General features: G+C 39.3%; 1 protein-coding gene across 1 annotated transcript in view; it reads right to left on the bottom strand.

The window, feature by feature from the left end:
• The window catches only part of LOC306883965 (uncharacterized protein), a 116,430-nt gene extending 98,140 nt beyond the window's left edge, over nt 1-18,290 (bottom strand). The window contains exons 1-9 of the mRNA XM_079439518.1: nt 18,204-18,290; nt 15,073-15,203; nt 14,215-14,775; nt 12,833-12,998; nt 12,516-12,744; nt 10,733-10,906; nt 7,003-7,080; nt 5,322-5,405; nt 3,713-3,775 (exon numbers count right to left, since the gene is read on the bottom strand). Coding sequence (XP_079295644.1) covers nt 3,713-3,775; nt 5,322-5,405; nt 7,003-7,080; nt 10,733-10,906; nt 12,516-12,744; nt 12,833-12,998; nt 14,215-14,775; nt 15,073-15,172 — 1,455 coding nt within the window. The 5' untranslated portion in view covers nt 15,173-15,203; nt 18,204-18,290. The remainder of the gene's footprint in view (nt 1-3,712; nt 3,776-5,321; nt 5,406-7,002; nt 7,081-10,732; nt 10,907-12,515; nt 12,745-12,832; nt 12,999-14,214; nt 14,776-15,072; nt 15,204-18,203) is intronic.
• Between the last annotated feature and the right edge of the window lie 569 nt (nt 18,291-18,859).

The raw sequence follows: 18,859 nt of genomic DNA, 5'->3' as shown, positions 1-18,859 counted from the left end.
CCACTCGCGCCATTATTTTGAAGACGACAACAAACAAAGTTAAGTCTGACACAGAGAAAGGGACTGATGGTCGGCCAGCCGGGGTTCGTCTTTGGGAGATGTGTGTGTACTTCTAACATGTTTGGTTGGTAAAATAAATGTTGTAAATTCAAATCAGAGCGTCTTCCTTGTCTGGAATGGATGTATTCTTAAGTCTATAAGGTAAAAATAATATAATAAGATAACCTTGTTTGAAATGGGTTTGTCTATACTAACGTTACTAGGTACTTATACTATATTGACTGGGTTAAATAAAAAGTAAAGTCGTGACGTATTGTCAAGTACGGTGACCCATACTCGAAATTGGTGCTCTGCGTTTAACCCATCCAAGTGCACACACACAGCAGTGAGAAGTGAACAAACACACACACACACACACACACCATGAACACACACCCGGAGCAGTGGGCAGCCATTTATGCTGCGGCGCCCGGGGAGCAGTTGGGGGTTCGGTGCCTTGCTCAAGGGCACCTCAGTCATGGTATTGAGGGTGGAGAGAGCGCTGGACATTCACTCCCCCCACCTACAATCCCTGCCGGCCGGGGACTCGAACCCGCAACCTTTCGATTACGAGTCCAATTCTCTAACCATTAGGCCACGACTTCCCAAATAGAATTGTATTACTAAAAAAGAGCAGTTAAGTCAAAATTTACTCATATCATGTCTACTAAGTCAAAGCCTGATCACATCCTGTCTGCCAAAGCAGAGTCTGCTAACATCATGTCTGCTACCCTAGGACCTGCTCATGTCATGCTGGCTACTCAAGAGATTCTTCACAACATGGCTGCCATTCAAGAGCTCTGTTGAAAGATGGCCGCCACTCAAGAGTCTCTTCGGAAAATGTCCGCCGTTCTAGAGTCTCATCACGTCTCAGCTGATCTTCCAGAGTCTCATCGTAACATGGCCACCATTTCAAAGTCTGCTCATGTCATGCCTGTCAAGCCAGAGTCTGCTCACGTCATGTCTGTCTGCCCATGTCATGGTCGCCATTCCAGAACCTCATCGCAAGATGGCCACCACGCCTGAGTCCCCGGCCAAGATGGCCGCCACGCCTGATTCCCCTGCAAATAATTTTTATGGAGGGGGGGCTATAATACCCAAGCTCTGCATCCGCCAAGACGGAAAAGACTGATAACTAGTGTTTTGGACCCACCACTGATGTCAGTGCGAGCGGCTGACATCTCAGTGGTCTCTTCGCTCTCAAGCCCAGCAGGCATCCCACTGACTGCTGTGCACTGCCCGTAATGGCGGTCGCCATTTGAGCGTGTGGGCTGCACACTGCACTCCTGAGGCCTCTGCTGTCCACGAGTCTGCTCCAGAGGCCTCTGCTGTCCACGAGTCAGCTCCTGAGGCCTCTTCTGTGCACGAGTCAGCTCCTGAGGCCTCTTCTGTGCACGAGTCTGTTCCTGAGGCCTCTGCTGTTCATGAATCTACTCCAGTGCCTCCAGAGGTGGCGGCTTCCGCTGCAGAACGTCCAGAGGAGGCGGCGTCCACTGCAGAACCACCAGAGGTGGCGGCTTTTGCTGCAGAAGCTCCCGAGGTGGTGGCGCCCACTTTTGAACTCACTGTCTGTCCAGTCACGGCCATGGAGGTCGTTCATGAACTCACTGTCTGTCCTGTCATGGCCATGGAAGCCGTTCATAAACTCACTGCCTGTCCTGTCACGGCGAAGGAGGCCGTCCATGAGTTCTCTGCCTGTTCTGTTACGGCCACTGAAGCCCCTGCTCTGCCTGCTCCGCCATTGGCCCCCTGCTCTGCCTGCTCCGCCATTGGCCCCCTGCTCTGCCTACTCCACCATTGGCCCCCTGCTCTGCCTGCTCCGCCATTGGCCCCCTGCTCTGCCTACTGCGCCATGGCTCCCTGCTCTGTCTACTCCACCATTGCTCCACGCTCCAGGTCCTGTTCCCTTTCACGGGCCTAGCCCTCCATCCCTCTCCCCATTCTGCCTCTGCTCCATCACCCTCCTGGACATTTTGGGTTCATGTAGTTTAGGCGTCTGGAGCCACCTTTTTTAGAGAGGGGAATATGTAAGGTCTTGTTTTTGGGTTTTGTTTCATGTTCTTGTTTTCATGTCTTTTATTTTGAAGTTTAGGTATGGTTCCTGTTTGTGTCATGCTTCCCTTTCCCTCTTGTCTCCTTGCTATTGGTTCCTCTGTTCTATGTGACATGTGCTCATTGGTTGTCTTAGTCATGTGTCTTGTTTCCCATTGGTTTGTTCATGTCATGTGACCCTCTCTGTTTGCTATAAGTAGTCATGTCCTTGCCTTTGTTTCTTGTCGTGTATTAATGTTGTAACCCGCTGTCGGTGAGTCTAGTCTGTTCATGTCAAGTCTGTCCCTGGTCAAGTCTGTTTCAAGTCAAGTCTGGTCAAGTCAAGTCTTTGTTTGGTTGTTGGTATTATAGTTTGTAAATAAACTGCACTTGGGTTCATCACTACGCTCGCTGTCCAGTGGACTCATTACACTTAATTAATTAGTTATGAAAAAATAACGCAAGTAAAAGGTTAGTTTACCCAAAAATGAAAATTAGTCCATTTTTACTCACCTTCAAGGCATCTTAGGTGTATATGACTTTCGTCTTTCAGACAAATCTAATCAGAGTTATATTAAACATTTCACTTGCTCTTCCAAGCTTTATAATGGCATGGGCAGGTGTTTTTATTCAACAGTCCAAAAGTAGTCAAATAAAGCGCATCCATCCATATTAAAACATGCCTCACATGGCTCCAGGTGTGAATAAAGGCCTCCTGTAGCAAATCAATGCATTCTTGTAAGAAAAATAACCAGATTTAAAACAATATAAACACCTCTCTTTCACTTCTGTTCCAGTGGATGACGTAGGACGTATGCATCGCACAGGTGCCGGTGACAAACACGGAAGCACGACGGAGAGACAGCAAAACAAAACGCCGGTCACGAATTAGGTAACACTTTATTTCAATAGTCCACTTTAGACATTCTACTAAAAGTAAGTAACTTTTCAACTATATGTCAACTAGCAGTCATTAGAGTATTAGTAGACTGTCTGTTTAATATCTTCTAACACTTTATTTTGATGGGTCCACAACATACAACATACTGACTATGAGAAACTTTGCAAGTATGTCAACTTATTCTACTAACCCTAAACCTACCCTACTGAGAGTTTGTACACATGTAGTTGCAAATTAATGAGAATTAGTTGACATGTAGTTACAAAGTTACTCATAGTTAGTAGAATGTCTAAAGTGGACTCTCGAAATAAAGTGTCACCACGAATTAGAAGCACAAAACGAGGATTTGTAAATAAAAATGTTGGAGGATTTCGATATAAGCCAAGAGGAGACTGGTTTTACTTTGGTAAAGTAAGGAAACTTTGCTTCTTTTGCTCCTATAAACGATGGCATCCGCCAGAATGGCAGTCTCTCACGAACGCGAGTACGACATTTAGCGGAAGTTACACAAAAGTTTTTATATAATTTTAAATATGGGTATTTTTTTACAAAAACTCATAGATTCACTACAGGAGGCCTTTATTAAAGAATGCAAACAGTTCTCCTATGGTGAATGCCATGGACAGTTCTATCCTGGCACACTTGTGGGGAAGTTAATGCATGTTGCAGTCCTGGATACTGCATTGAACACGACATGTGTTCAAGTTAATTTGAGGTTGTATTAAACTGTGTAGTACTCACAGGCTTACCATCAGCACCAGCTGGGCCAGGTTGACCCGGATCTCCTATTCTCCCCTGTTCTCCCTAGAGAATGTACAAATAATGTATTGTGAATAGTATTAACAATTTCACAGCAAAACTATTCATTCACGCAAAACAATTCATTACAAATAGATGTCTGTCATTGTATCTTTGCCAATGGGTGAAAGCTAGTTTGGAAAAACAACATTTTCAAGCATTTCAGGGGTCATGAAATAGACTATCAAAATATTAATAAAGGAACACTCCACTTTTTTGGAAATAGGCTCAGTTTACAACTCCCCTAGAGTTAAACAGTTGAGTTTTACCATTTTTGAATCCATTCAGCCGATCTCTGGGTCTGGCGGTAGCACTTTTAGCTTACCTTATCTTAGCATAGATCATTGAATCGGATTAGACCATTAGCATTTGCTCATCAAAAAAGTTTCGATAATTTTCCTATTTAAAGCTTGACTCTTCTGTAGTTACCTCGTGTACTAAGACCAACGGAAAATGAAAAGTTGCGATTTTCTAGGCCGATATGGCTAGGAACTATACTCTCATTCTGGCGTAATAATCAAGGAAATTTGCTGCCGTACCATGGGTGTAGCAGGCACAATGATATTATGCAGCACCTGAAAGTAGTCCCCAGCTATATCATAACTAGTTACATAGCTGGGGACTACTTTCAGGCGCTTTAAATAGGAAAATTAAATCAGTTATCTTTGGTAATTTTTGAGTGAGTTGCTAATGGTCTACTCCGATTCAATGATCTATGCTAAGCTAAAAGTGCTACTGCCAGACCCAGAGATCGGCCGGATGGATTAAAAAAAAACAGTAAACTCAACTGTTTAACTCTAGGGGAGTTGTAAAATGAGCCTATTTCCAAAAAAAGTGGAGTGTTCCTTTTTAATATTTATGCATTAAAGGTTACACTACAATATAAACATACTGCAAGTTTCAGAACTCAAAACTAACTTAACAGTTTAACATACAAATTAATATTTTCTACCCCTTTGAAATAGCAGGATGTAAAGAAACTGCAGCTCCAAAAACTTTTACATAGTCTTCCTAAAGATCAGGGAATTAGCAGTGAATGGTGAAAATGAGGATGGAAAATTATACTTTATACAAATATTGGATCTTTTTGGTACAAAAAACTCTATAAACTAACCTTGTGATTTTTTTTTTTTTTTTTAAATCTGCATTTCATTACCTTTTTAAGGCATTTATTTATTAACATATTTTTGTATTATTTATTATTATTATTATTATTTAAAAACATTTGTGGCCTCTTATTTGAGAAAACGACCAGACTAATAATAATACTGAATAAGTGGAAATGTATAAATTATAGTATAGCAACATACTCTGTCTGTAACTCTTTTAATCACCACACGCAGTCAAGGTAATCATTCCGCAAATATTTAGAATTCAGGGCCAGTTTACTGTGATCACCTGCTGAAAAGCAGCATGTGGTTTCAAGCATAGGCTTGACCTTATAAAATTTAAACTTGCCTTTTATGCAATGACTTCTGATGTAATGACGTGATTACATAAACTGTGCTGTTGTATAAAACGACCAAAGAGATTGAGGGATAGATTATTGTACCTTCATTCCTGGGGCACCAGGTGGCCCAGGTGGACAGATGCATGGCTCTGGGGTTGGATCAATGTCCCCTGGTCCATTAGCACACTGCAGAAAAACAACAAAACTTGTTTTACTATGGTGCATTTTGTAAAACATAAAGCGTCAGCCATAATTTCCTCTTAGTGGTATGAGCTAAACTTTGTGGTATAACCCAAAACACCATTCAATTTCTCATTTCATGGCAGCCATTTTTGTTGAATTATTCATTTGTCCAGCAGTACAGCCCAGTAGTTCTGAAATTGCCAAATGACAGCAGTAGAAATACAGCACAACACAATTGTTGAATCTGACATTGACATAAGGTGTTTTAAAGTCAGCATGAAATCTAAATAAACTATTTTTATTTTATGGAACATTGCACTGTTTATTATAAATGATTTATTTATGCACATCATTATTTATTTGTTTATTTTAGCTCACGTGACACTATAATCTTGAATCGGAATAACTTCTTCCACTCACAACAACATCTCTTCTCTGATGCTGATGACTCGTGTACTGGTGTGAGGGCGGGACAATAATCCTAAATCTGCCACTTACATGAGATCACAGCAGTTTGCAAACAACAGTGATCCAATCAATTCCAGATGGACAAAAATTAAGTCGTGACCTACATTTTTTTTTCTCTCGTTTAAAAAGCTGGTTCACTTTGAAACATGTCACAATAGGAAAGAAAAGATGATCTCAAGTTTCATGCTGACTTTAAGTCACCATATGATACATGAGAAGTACTATGACACTACTATGATTTTTTGACATAGTACCTTGATAGTAGGCTACTATGATATGCTTTAAAATATAGTAGAGTAGCATGGTATTGCTAAAATAGTTTTATTCAAGCAGTTTGACAATGCTTTTGTCAGTGAAAAGGTTCACACCAGCATCATTCAGCCATTCATTCTCAAAGCTGCTGACAGTCCACTGCAAGATTGTTCCAGCTATGACAATACTGAGACACTCCAAAAAAACATGAGGCAAATCTTACCTCTGCAAGTCAAAATGAGATTAGAAAGCGAGCAAAGCCATCTTCAAAAGTACATACCTCTCCATCCTAAAAATAAAAGGAGTGAAAATACATAAAGGGGCAAGGGCAAAAACCATAATTTTGCTTAAAGATGCCAGGCTTTACTGCAACATGCGCAAGCAGAAAGCAAAATGATGTGAAATAAAGTGTTTGCCACAGTGTTTATAAATGCCCTACATCTCTAAACAGTGAGTCTGAAAGAGAAAATATTGCCAGGTCAAGCAAACTGAGTTAGTGAACTGAGAACAATGACACAGGCAGTGTTTCACAAAGATGTGATTGACTTTCTAATAAACGATTCTGAGCAAATATCATGCTCTGTTTGAAACTGAGAAGATTCTTTTATTTTGTAAGTGAAATTCAACAGATTAGATAAGATTAGTACATTAAAAACATTCCAAACCACGTTGGACTGGAATTATAGGAATTATAAAAAAATGAACAAAGTCTTCTGTGTTTAACTGTTTTTTACTTCTCAGTTTTTTTTTAAAGACAGAATTGTCTGGTAATAAGATAAAATATTTTAAATATCAAGTCACTCTTAATTCGATATGACATTAATAGGTGGAATATATTTGAATGGGCCAAAACAGAAACATCCAAGATTCTGGTACTCACAACTCCAGGTATTTCACAGGCTGTTTCTCTGTTATTCTGCTCAGGGTCACAGTAGATTCTGAGTTTTTGTATTTCAAACTGTTCAGGGAGAGAGAGAGAGAGAGAGAGAGGTAGTTTTAGAAATCTCAAGGCCTGGGGCTGGGGAAAAGGTGCTCCCTGTTGCATATAAAACACATTTAGTGTCAACATGACATGCTGTCTGCTTTTCCACAGGAACACTGCTGTGTTGCACATGTTGAAAATGTTCCATGTTAATGTTTATTCTTTGGCAAAAGATCACAAATACACAAATATTCCAATAACTTCCAATATTCCTTCATAAAATTATATAATATGCTTTGTCATCATTTTGTTAAATTCACACACCACAAGTATTAAAACCAATATCATATGTTTACTTTTTTCCTTCATTTTTTATTTATTTTTATTAGGGATGAGAATTAGCGTTTGAATGAGTGATGTTTGTAGTTCAAAAGAAAGAGTGGTGAATAAATTAATTTAACATTTAAATAACATAAGACACAAAATTGTACTATGGTTCAACCCTCTACTCACACATTGTCAATAGAATCGCTAATTTATTTTCTTAGTTTACTCACCAGACTGTGTGAATAATGAACGATAGGCTTTCAATCATAAAATATGTCTTTAAAAATTTAAATCAATATATTGTTTTCTGTGAATGAGTAAGCAGAATGATTTTCACATAATTGTTTAGTAAATATTTCAGCCTACAAGACTGATTACTCAAAAGTCTTATTCAGGACTATTTAGTGTGGGTTTTATGGCCTTATTTCAACTGCATTTCCCCCCCATAACTTACTAACCACGCGTAATATTTGTTTTTTCTAAAAAATGCAAACATATACATCCATCTTGGTCACATATTATTGTAGCACAGTTTGTACTGAATACAAAAAAATTAAAATACATGCTGGTCAATAGTATGTTATAAGTAGCTGAAATAAGCACAAATATCAGGGCATGTCAAAACATCTCAAGGGCCCCAAAATCACCTCAGACCCCAGAGGGTTAATTTAAGCACATTTAATGGAGGCTACCTGCTGCCATCACAGCAAGGATAATTGCTGCATTCACATGCTCCTCGGATGGTTTTCAGATTATTCTGAAACCAGATGATTATAAAGAATAATCTAACTAGCGATCACATGTGGTGATGATGCGTCCCTTTCGGAGCACCAGGGGGCAAATATTTTAATTGACAGCTCAGGCATTTAAGTGGCACCGAAATGAGGCACCGAAATCTGTGCTATGATTCGGTCTGGTACATATATGCCGGGTTTCGATACCCAACCCTAATGACTGCTGTAGCAACACAGTATAACCATTAATTCCAATACTGGTCCTTTTGGCTCTATGTATTTGTGTAATGTTTTTGGTTCAGGCATATTAGGGTTAAATCTAACAGCCCAGCATGTTGTGTCACATTTAACCCAACCCAGCTGTGTCAAAACTACCCAGCGCTGGCTTGCCAAAATGACCCAGATTTGGTTGTTTTTGATCCAGCATTTTAGTGTAGATTGTAATAGGTTAGAGCAGTGGTTTACACTTTTTATGTCAAGTACCACCTCTGAAAATATTTGGTTCGCCAAGTACCATCATAATAACCAACATTAAAATACAGTAGCGTAGTAGGCCTAACTATTCAGATAGTTAAAAAACCAGGCAGTTTTATTCCTAATAAGAATATTTGTTGTCAGAAACCTTTAACATTGTAAATACACAGTTTGTGCATTAACACTTCACTGTGCTTACATACAGGTAAATAAAAACACTTAAATAATGATTAAATTAAAATTACCTAAAAGTTAAATAAAAACTGTACTGTACTTAAATGTAAAAAATAATAATAAATAATTAAATAGAGATTAAATTGAAATTTATTGTGTTTTAACATTAATTTATATTTAATTTAGTGATTCCTCTGCGTACCACCAGAGGGACGTACCACAATTTGAGAACCACTGGGTTAGAGCTATCCATCGAGACTGCTGCTAATGCATTATTCACACTACTGAAGGAACCATCCGGCAATGGCTTCTGCTTAGTCTTAGGGGGCTTTCACACTAGCACGTCTGGTGTATATTTGATGTCAGTAGATTTGGATAATGTGAACACTGTTTTCCGAACTCAAGTGCTCACCTGCGAACTGTACCTGAGTCCGCCAAAAAGGAAGTTCATGGTTCATGTGAACCAGGATTCGAAGTAAAAAAGTGAAGCGATCCAGCATCCATTCATTTCGCATAGTCGTTACCTTGCAACAGGGGTAAAGAGCTGCCACTTTGATGATGCAAACATATTGTGGTTCGGAATCAAAAACTACTGTATAAACACCATTCAGTGCAGACAGGGGAAGGGGGATCAATCGAACTTGGGTTCAGACCAAACAATTGTAGCAAGTGTGAAAGCACCTGTAAAGGCTGAAGGATTCTGAATGAACTTGACATGTAGCAATGTAGCATGTCAATTCTATGTGGTATTTACAACTCTCTCACTTTCTCTCTTTGTGCGTGTGTGAGAAACACAGGGCTGGTGAATTGGGCACCTACACACTAAAGCTTTCAGCGCATCAAATATACTGCACATCCAATGAGATTACTAAGAATGTTAAACTCTCTAATTTTTGTGTTCACTGTAGGTGAGTGAAAATAAAGCTGTAGTAAACTAATTCTTAAGGTCCTTGCACAATTCAAGTCCAAAATTTTCCGTACACATTTTATTTCATATTCTCCATCCTAAAAATTACCCATGCACAGAAACCTTGCACACTGAGTCTGATGTGTATTAATGAATCTGCTGCACAAAAAAAAATAGAGTCTACAAGCAGTGAGGATGATTTTGTTGTCCCCTCTCTTCTTGAAAAAGGAAGAAAAAAAGAAAGAGCAAATATTGGATCCATCCAATCCTGAGATTGCATAGAGAGGAAGTAGAGTTCCACTTCCTTATCAGGGAGCTATGGGATTATCATGGGCAATTCAAAGTTTACTTCAGGAAGTCAGTGGCTCTGCAATCAACTGCCACAATCTGTCTTTATATTCCATCTCTTTGTATTCCACACTTTGTTTATCACACAGTGCTTTGTGCTGTGAGAAGAAGTGAATCAATTTGTCAGTGCCATTCTGGATTTTGGTCCAGTGGCTCTGAACAGTCAAAACACCTCTCAAAATGCTTGCTACGGATGCAAAAAAAAAACAAACAAAAAAATTGAACCTGATTCGAAGGTTTTTATGATGGATGAAAGTTTCTGAGGCAGTGTATAAAAGTGATTGATTCAACATGAGGTCATATTTACTTTTCAGTGTGGAAAGTTAGACGAGAATTTCGGATTCAGTGTGCAAGGACCTTTTAGCCTCTAACTCGATCACTGGCAAGTGAAATCTAACAATAGGCTAACAATACACATTTAGTTGCACACCGTGAAGTGTAGTCGCATATGCAAGTGTAGAGGGTTGATATTGGCCTTCCCTTATAATGATTTGGAGAAAGCTAACTTCCACTGTTTAAATCCAAATAAAAATCAAAATGTTACCACACTTTAGTGTGCCTGTTAGGCCAAACATCATCTCAACATCACATCTCCACACCACCACCCAGGTAATTCAGTGAGATTTAGGTGAGATTTTCAGTAATAAAGTATATTTTATTTGTGTTTATGACAAGAAATGACTGGTCTGTAGAATGGAATCCAAGAAGTTATTGGCATACTTACAGGTACAGTTGTTTCTTTACTGACGTACTTCCCAACCTGTGTTTTTCCATTAATAAAAATACCATCAGGAGGCTCCAGTGCCAAGGTTTCGATTTCCAAATCATCAACATACAGAGTGACATCTTCCTCTGTCACTAGAAGACGTAGTTGATGCCATTTTTCATCAAATAAATTCTGTAAAATACATAAAGCAGAATGCAGATGATGTTGTGTTATACCATTTACAATTTTTACATTACTACATTAAGTTCATATACCATAAATGTGACTTTATGAGGAAGATGAGAACATTTCAGTTAGGGCTGCCCCCTAATAGTCAACTAACCATTAGTCAGAAGAGGCTTGGTTGACCAAAATTTTATTAGTCACTTAGTCGCAAAAAAATTGGGCGAAGTCACGCAGATCGTTAATGGTCTATGTGGTAGTACATCGGTTAGGACAGCCAAACGCTTGCCTATCATTCAATCAATCTCAAATATGACTTATCATCTGAAATATGTTAGTAGCAGCAACTTTACATGGCCGCTCAATCTAATGTTAACCTAGAGAAATGTGTGTCTGTGTGGAGTGTGGAAGCTGAACCGTAGCACTCACTGCATGACAGGCGGAGACGGCGGTGCACTCACATGCTCTTAAAATACTCCATCATTTTTGGTCATAAAGGTAAGAGTAATACATCTTTCAAATCTGTAAAGACTCTACATTTATTTGTATGCACTCACAATAACAACAAAACATTGTCTCCTCCACATCACCCTGCCGGCATTTTGGATAGTATCCACTGAACTTAAACAATGTAGGCTGTTCTGTGTCAGCTGCGCCACACGGATACTTTGTCAATGTTGTTTATGCTTTGTTCTGAACGAAAACAATGTATCCGTGTGCCACAGCTGACACAGAACAGCATACATTGTTTAAATTCAGTGGATATCCAAAATGGCACCAGGGTGACAAGGAGGAGACAAATTGTTGAATAAATTCATTATTTTTGTTTTCTCTGCGCACAAAAAGTAATCTTGTAGCTTCTTAAAATTACGGTTGAACCACAGATGTCACATGGATTATTTCACCCATGTCCTTGCTACGTTTCTGAACCTTGACCATAGTAGTATTCTTGCGGTCTATGGGAGGGTCAGAGAGCTTTCGGAATTCATCAAAAATATCTTAATTTGTATTCCGAAGATGAACGGTCTTGGTCTTACGGGTTTGGAAACACATGACAGTGGGTAATTAATGACAGCATTTTCATTTTTGGGGTGAACTATCCCTTTAAAGTTTATGATGTATAAAATTCTATTGAATATTTCTTTGTCCAAATTCCAACAACATTTTAATCCAAATGGTGACTGGTAAGCCTGGTATATACTTGGTGTATACTTCAATATACTTGGCTGCCATGGGCCTGGAGTCCACTGTTAAAGGGATGTCCTGTATGAAATGGGTCTGACATTGTTGTATACCTGCTGAAACCAGCTTAGGCACACATGAATTTTCAGACTGGATTGGTGCTGATATAGCTGGTGGACCGAAACTTCAAGCAGCATGTTTTTTTTTTGGTGAAGCAGAACCATTAAGACAGCAGCACATCAACTGAAGATCCCAAGCATCCGTAACACAAAATTCAGTATTCAAGTGACAAACCATGCTGATCTTTTCAGAATGGATTTTTCAGTTGTATTTTTTGGAAATTTTAACAGATGGCGAATGAACTAACGGAACTGACTAATTAGGACTGCGAGTTCATAAATTGTTTCAGGGTTCTTCTGTCAAGCTGTGTATTTACCTTAGCAGGTGGTTTAGTGAAGACCACAGTTTGAGTTCCGCTTGGTGTGCTGCTTGTGGTGGTGAATATCACTGTTCTATCCAGACCATTTAGGGAAACAGCCATTTGAGGCTTTTCGTCCTTAGTCTGTATCCGCCATAGATCCCAATCCTCCATAACCACAGAGCCTTTGTACTTCAGAGTGGCCACAAATACATAGGATGGTGGAAGTCCGCCTGGAAATAACGTCCTGCGGACATTAAGATGAAGACACTGTTTCATTTCGAACAGAGTATTCTTTCTAGAACCGAGGAGCTTGGTAGCAAAAGTAATTTTACCTGGTGCTCTCACTCAGGTCAACTCGTGATGTCACCTGGTAAGCTTTGCTGCCATAAAAAGATCCTTGTGTCTTTTTAGCTTTTTTAGCCAAGTCGAGATGGAGGAGTATGTCAAATCCTTTCTCATCTCGAGAATTGATTGGAATCTTTGCTGGACATACAGTCTCTATGGTACATTAAATGGACAAAACAAGATAAACTGCCACACAGAAACAAAAAAATGCATGAATCTAAACTAAGCTAATTAAGCACAACCCTATCATTTCCTGCCTTTAATGAGCTTTAATATTACTATAAAAAGCAATATTTGCAATGTATGGTGTGGAAAATGGCTGGAAAGGGTTAAATATTTATGGAATGCAGTGGCTTATTTTATTTGGCTTGGAGACTAGTCTAAAAAAATCGTAGGAAGGACCTTGGCGTGGACCACTGGACATTGTGCAAATATGCAGTCCAACTAAAGAATGTCCCCGCCGTTGCAAATACCAGACAAGAGATGACCTCTTCTATCATAAACTGCCTTAATCATTAACTTTTCCAGTGTCCAGAAAAACTTTCTATGATGAGATTCAGGAGTCTTAGCAAAGTTTTATGGAGGGCAGTTTCCCAACCTAATGGCTATATTGTACTCCAGTTTTTATTTTCACTTTTTAACAAGTCTGCTTGGAGTTGTTGCTGAGTAATCAATTGTTAGAATAGAAAAGTCCCTTGAGAAATATGCTTTCTCCCCTTTTCAAAACTTGTCGATGATCAGGTCTGGCATTTGATAACTTATTTTCCACCATTGTTACACTTAATATTGTGCTACTTCTGCTTTTTAGAAGACTTAACTGCAAATTCAATTCATACCTCAAAGTAGTGAAATAATTTTGGTTGGAGGGAACTATACAAACTTGACATTTGCATCTGCCAAAATTGGATTAGAAGTGTATAAACATCTCAGAATCACTGGCCTTTTGCAGAACTTTCAAACAATTGAACTGGCTTTATAAGCTTGCCTGAAATTGATGTCACAATCTTTGAAACACGCTCAGCAATGCATGATCCTGATTTCACACTTTTGGACAATTTACAGCTACGTTGTTGAACTCAGAACACCTGGATGTTGTAGGATATAAATCAAACTGTGATCCGTGCATGGAGGTGAGAGACACCAAATTATACATGCAACTCAAACACGGAGATGCCATAAACCTGTCTCCACTGGTACATGGATGGCATGTTAAAGCAAAAAAAGTCCTGCTCCCCTGTGGAAGCTCAAGGCCATAAAACAGTGTAATTTCATTGTGACACGTGAAAAATATTACACAAATTAATTTGAAAAGGTAGCAACTGAAATATGAAAGCTTAGAGACATGGAAGAATAATACATCAAGGCTTACCTTCACACAGCTTCTGCCTAATAACTTCACGGATCTTTGCGATGGCTTTATAGTCTTTCACAGAAAAAACATAGGTTGAGGATGGTTTGTTGGCAATGGCCCTGAGCTGTGCCTCCTCGGTCTCAGAACCGACGCCAATTGCGAAGAGAATTATCCCCTTTTTCCTCGCAGCTTCTGCAGCTGCCAGCACTTCATCTTGTGACTTCCCATCCGTCAGAACCACAGCGATTTTTGCAATGCCATTCGGACCTCTCTCAGACAAGGCGAAGAGTTTGTCGTTGGCAAACTTGATAGCCTTCCCTGTGTTCGTGTTCCCACCCATGTATTCTATGGACTCCATGGCCTTAATGAGGTCACTGCTTGAGAAATGTTTTCCCAGTGGTATATGCAAGAAGGGGTCATCGCTATATTGCACCACCCCAACCTGGGTGAACTTCTGACCGATGTTGAAGCTCATGGTGATATTTACCAGCCACCGTTTGACAATCTCAAAGTTTATGTCATCCACACTCCATGATCCATCGAGTATGAATACTAAATCACTTGGTGCTGTCCTACAACCTGAAATTGAGGAATGAAGACGAGATTTTGCACTGCATGAGTTGACCACTTGACCATCTCACACTACAAGGCACATTTTAGACACTTGATTCCAAAGTTCTATCTTCAATGAAATTATTGACAGTCTGCCCTGTGTTCCTAATTGGATGACCTAAATGGTCTAAAGAAGTTGCAGAAATTGTTGCATTTGCTCTGTATTAAGAAAGCCACAATGAACACTGCATCATTAGGTGATGTTATCTGAGTCAATAGTCTTCATGCAACATACACTAATGAAGATGAGAGAAGCACGCTTACTTAATCTCATGTCCTCATCTTGTGCTGTGCAAAACAAGTGAAGGAGCATGAAGTAAAGACACCAAAACACAAAATGCATGGATCTCATTTTGCAACCCATGTTCCTGAAGTACCAAGCTCCAGTTTAGCACCTGAAGAGAAATGAAAATAAGACATGCATTTCTTAGATGTCTTCACATGAATGCCATTGGATTTTGCAGATGCTTAGTTTTTATAGTTTTGTTAAATGAATGACATGCTTTTTGTAATCAATGTAAACATCTCAATCAAAACAGCTGAGCTGTAGTTTCATTGCATTTGTTGTGCACAGGATACAATGCGGTTAATTCGGTCCATGCTAATGAAGATGGTTGTGCATTTCTAGGTTTGGATATGAAAACCAAAGAATGGAAATGAAGGTTGTGTGCACCCTTTTTGTATAGCTTGAATGAGAAACAGGCATATTGTGCAATACTTCTCTATCATTTGTACCTCTACAGGATCCTATACCAGTTAAGATGAATAAGCAGCATTTGTGGAATAATTTTGATTACCAGATTAAAAAAAATCATTGTGTGCTTATTTCCTTGAAGTAAAACTTGAGCTCACAGTGAAGCACTTGCAATGGATTTGGAGCAATTACAAGCAGAAATGTGAAGTTTATACTTTTTCATTGTGTTGTCAAAACTTGCTTACTTGAGATATAAGATTTCTATGGTCAGTTTACAATTTTAGGCGATATGTTGTCATGGCAAAGTTTTAAAAATGCATATAACACAGAACACAGGATAGTAACTAATTTTTTCACACTAAAATAATGTTAATATGCATATTGTGGCTATACTTTTGAAATGGTAACCAACAATGTCAAGTGCTCTTAATTGAGCTTTACTTATAATGAACTCAATATATTCCTGTTGTGTTTTTTTAGCAATCTCATCAAGTGGAATCATGTCACGATTTGAAATAGTTCTTCATCTAACTCTGGCTCTTGTTGGAAACGATGTGCTGTTTCCAGAAAGAGAAAGAACTGCAGACATTATAAAAAACACCGTAATAAATGAAGACCAGATATGCTCCCTTTGGAAGAGCTAGGGGTGTTTTTTGGCCTACTGATTGCTGCAGTCAAACAAAGATTCCCAATGCAAGTTACCATCCTCACCAGCTGAGAGATCTGAGCATGAATGGAACACAAGTAAAACTTGTATACATCCTTCAGCCTTGGCTAGTTATATGACTGGTGTTTTCCAATCTTTGACTGGGAGGTGTATCATAAGACAGCCATGGTGGAACTAGCCCTTGCTGTTGTGCTTTGCAAAGCCCAGCACAAGGGGAGGTATATGGAACGCTCCATTATTTTCATGAGCATGTCTGCATGCTAAGCGCTTAAACCCACGCCGCTGCACACACTCTTCCTTGGAACTGGAATTTTTCTTCCAGTGAAATTGTAGTTCTGGACAACGACTAAGCTCATGTTCAAGTGACAAAGCCAAAGCAACTTTAGACCAAAAAAAAAAAGTAAAAAAGAACGTTGCAGAACGAACTTGGTAATGCACCATTACTTTCATGGAATTAATGACTAGTCCTGCACAAAAACTGGAAAGACACGTGTGTCTGCCAGCCTGTACCTCTAGCCATATGGCTTTTCTCTGCACCATGACCTTCTCATTGACCTTGTAAGTTATTGGGGACCTCCAGACAGTTTATGGTTCCAGTCCCAGGTCAAGATGAAGCAGACTTTGGAATGGTAATGTAGCTGGAATGCGACGTGTTTCAACATTCTCCACTATGAAAAGAAATTGCCCCCTTCAATTTTGCCAAATATATCCTCAGCAAGTATATTCCAAAACATGACATTTAAATCTCAGTGGAATTTCAGTGTGAGTAATTCATCATATTTTTAGTGATACTTGTTTAAGATTTATTTCACGCTGATGGGTTTTGTCCAACTAGATGTGGGAGGCAGGAAACCCTTGTTGAACAGCTGATTCCTCCCTGTCCTCCAGATGAGGTGTTAACCTCTCCATATCCTAAGCGAGAAGACTGCCAAATATGTATGCTTTATTTAGTCGGTTCCCCAGGAAAGGGATTTTTCGTGTAGCTCTAATTTCGCTGCACATCTGTAGTTACTCTTGATTTATTGTGTATGGCTTGTCTTGGATCAGTTATCTCCATGTTTTCTAACTGGCAGCCATTGTCTTAGTAAAACCTTTCTGCCTGTTTTCCATTGCACAGCTATAAATGTGCTATTGTAATGCAGTGCTTTTCGATACCAAAATCAACAACTGCTGTAAGGCATGTTCAATTAGTTTGCCAACATGAGGGGAAAATAAATGGGGGGCCAAGTTCCTCAGGCTCCAATGAAATAGCCAAAACATTAAATCAGAGAGACCACTGAAATTGTTTCACATAATCAAGACCGTAAAGGCAACGGTCTACTGAGGACAGAGCTCTTACAAGGGAGTTTCCACCAAGTTACATACGTGATGAACATGCGTGTCTTACTCAAAAATAGTTTGTTGGAGAATCTCCCTTTTGATGCACTTCCAGCTCTTCCGTGCAGCCTTTTTTAATCACCGCTGTTACCCAAACAAGGGAACACAACTCTTAGGAGTTAAAGATGACTACATTGTTCCTTCAGTTAGACTGAATAACTTGTCTGCACATTTACCCGTGGACCGGGTGCTAGACAAAGCCCTGTTAAATAATTCCATTCATTCCTCACTCGTGACAGTGGCACAAGTCAGGAACTGATAACCATTTCTAACAAATTCACCATGCAGGTTGTCTGCATGAACAAAGATTTGCAGACAAAAAAGGACATGAGGTTCTAGGCATGTATTGTTTTCTCTCACATTTTTTACGTTCTCAAAAGGGAACACATCAACCCAACCCTCAGCAGACAACAGCACACCACTATCAAATAAAAACTGAAATTTTCTAGAAGCCCTGAATGAAAATCAAACAAACATTTTTTTTTTTTTTTTTTTTTTTTACAATGACCTCATCTGTTGGGGTAGCCGTAAGATAATGAGATGTGAAACAGTATCTTCTGCATGCTGGTTGCAGCCAAAGGAAAAAGTGCAAATAACACAACAGTCAAGAGAATCGATGCATGATAACAGTTAAAGAGAGAAAAGACAAAGATTTACCAGAGTTTGATGTGCACGGAGCTGGACACTTATTGAATAAAATCCCCCACACTCACACTGTCTGGTGTCTCATGGTCAGGGCTGTGCAAAGCGCAGGGTTGGAGGAGGTGGGTTTGAGGAGGCTGCAGAGTACAGATGTGAGCCTGCCCTCTCTATTCACCTTCCAACAAACTAACTCTCTCTCTCCCTCTTGGTTCCAGAGGTTGAAATAAGACACAGATAAGGAGAACTTCACTAAATAGAAGAGAAAAGGAGTCAGCCCCCTTTTTGTGGAAGCAGAAGGAAAATTACAGTAATTCAGATATTCTTCCAAGGTTGGGATTGTGTATGACAGCTGAAAGGACAAATATTGTGAGGGGGGTTTTAGGAATGAGCCAGAAGATTAGATAACGTTCACATTCTTTGAGTCTAACTTGTGAGACGGGAGGTTGTTGCATCGTACAATGTTTTGCTCATTTTCAGATTCATTTCTTGGACATTTTTAGTATGTGTGGTCTTGCTTAAGCCATTGATAATGGAGGAATTCTATGCTTTTGCTTGTAAACTGCATTTCTTGAAACAACAGTTTTGTTTTGGTAAATTTGCAGCTTGCAAATTTGTCTAAAACAGTCTCTTTAAAATATAATGAAATGCATTTTCTTTTGTAAGAGCATTTA

Source organism: Barbus barbus, assembly GCF_936440315.1.
Source record: "Barbus barbus genome assembly, chromosome: 18".
Lineage (NCBI taxonomy): Eukaryota > Metazoa > Chordata > Actinopteri > Cypriniformes > Cyprinidae > Barbus > Barbus barbus.
Note: the sequence above shows the minus strand (reverse complement) of the source record. Positions and strands in the feature narration are given on the sequence as shown.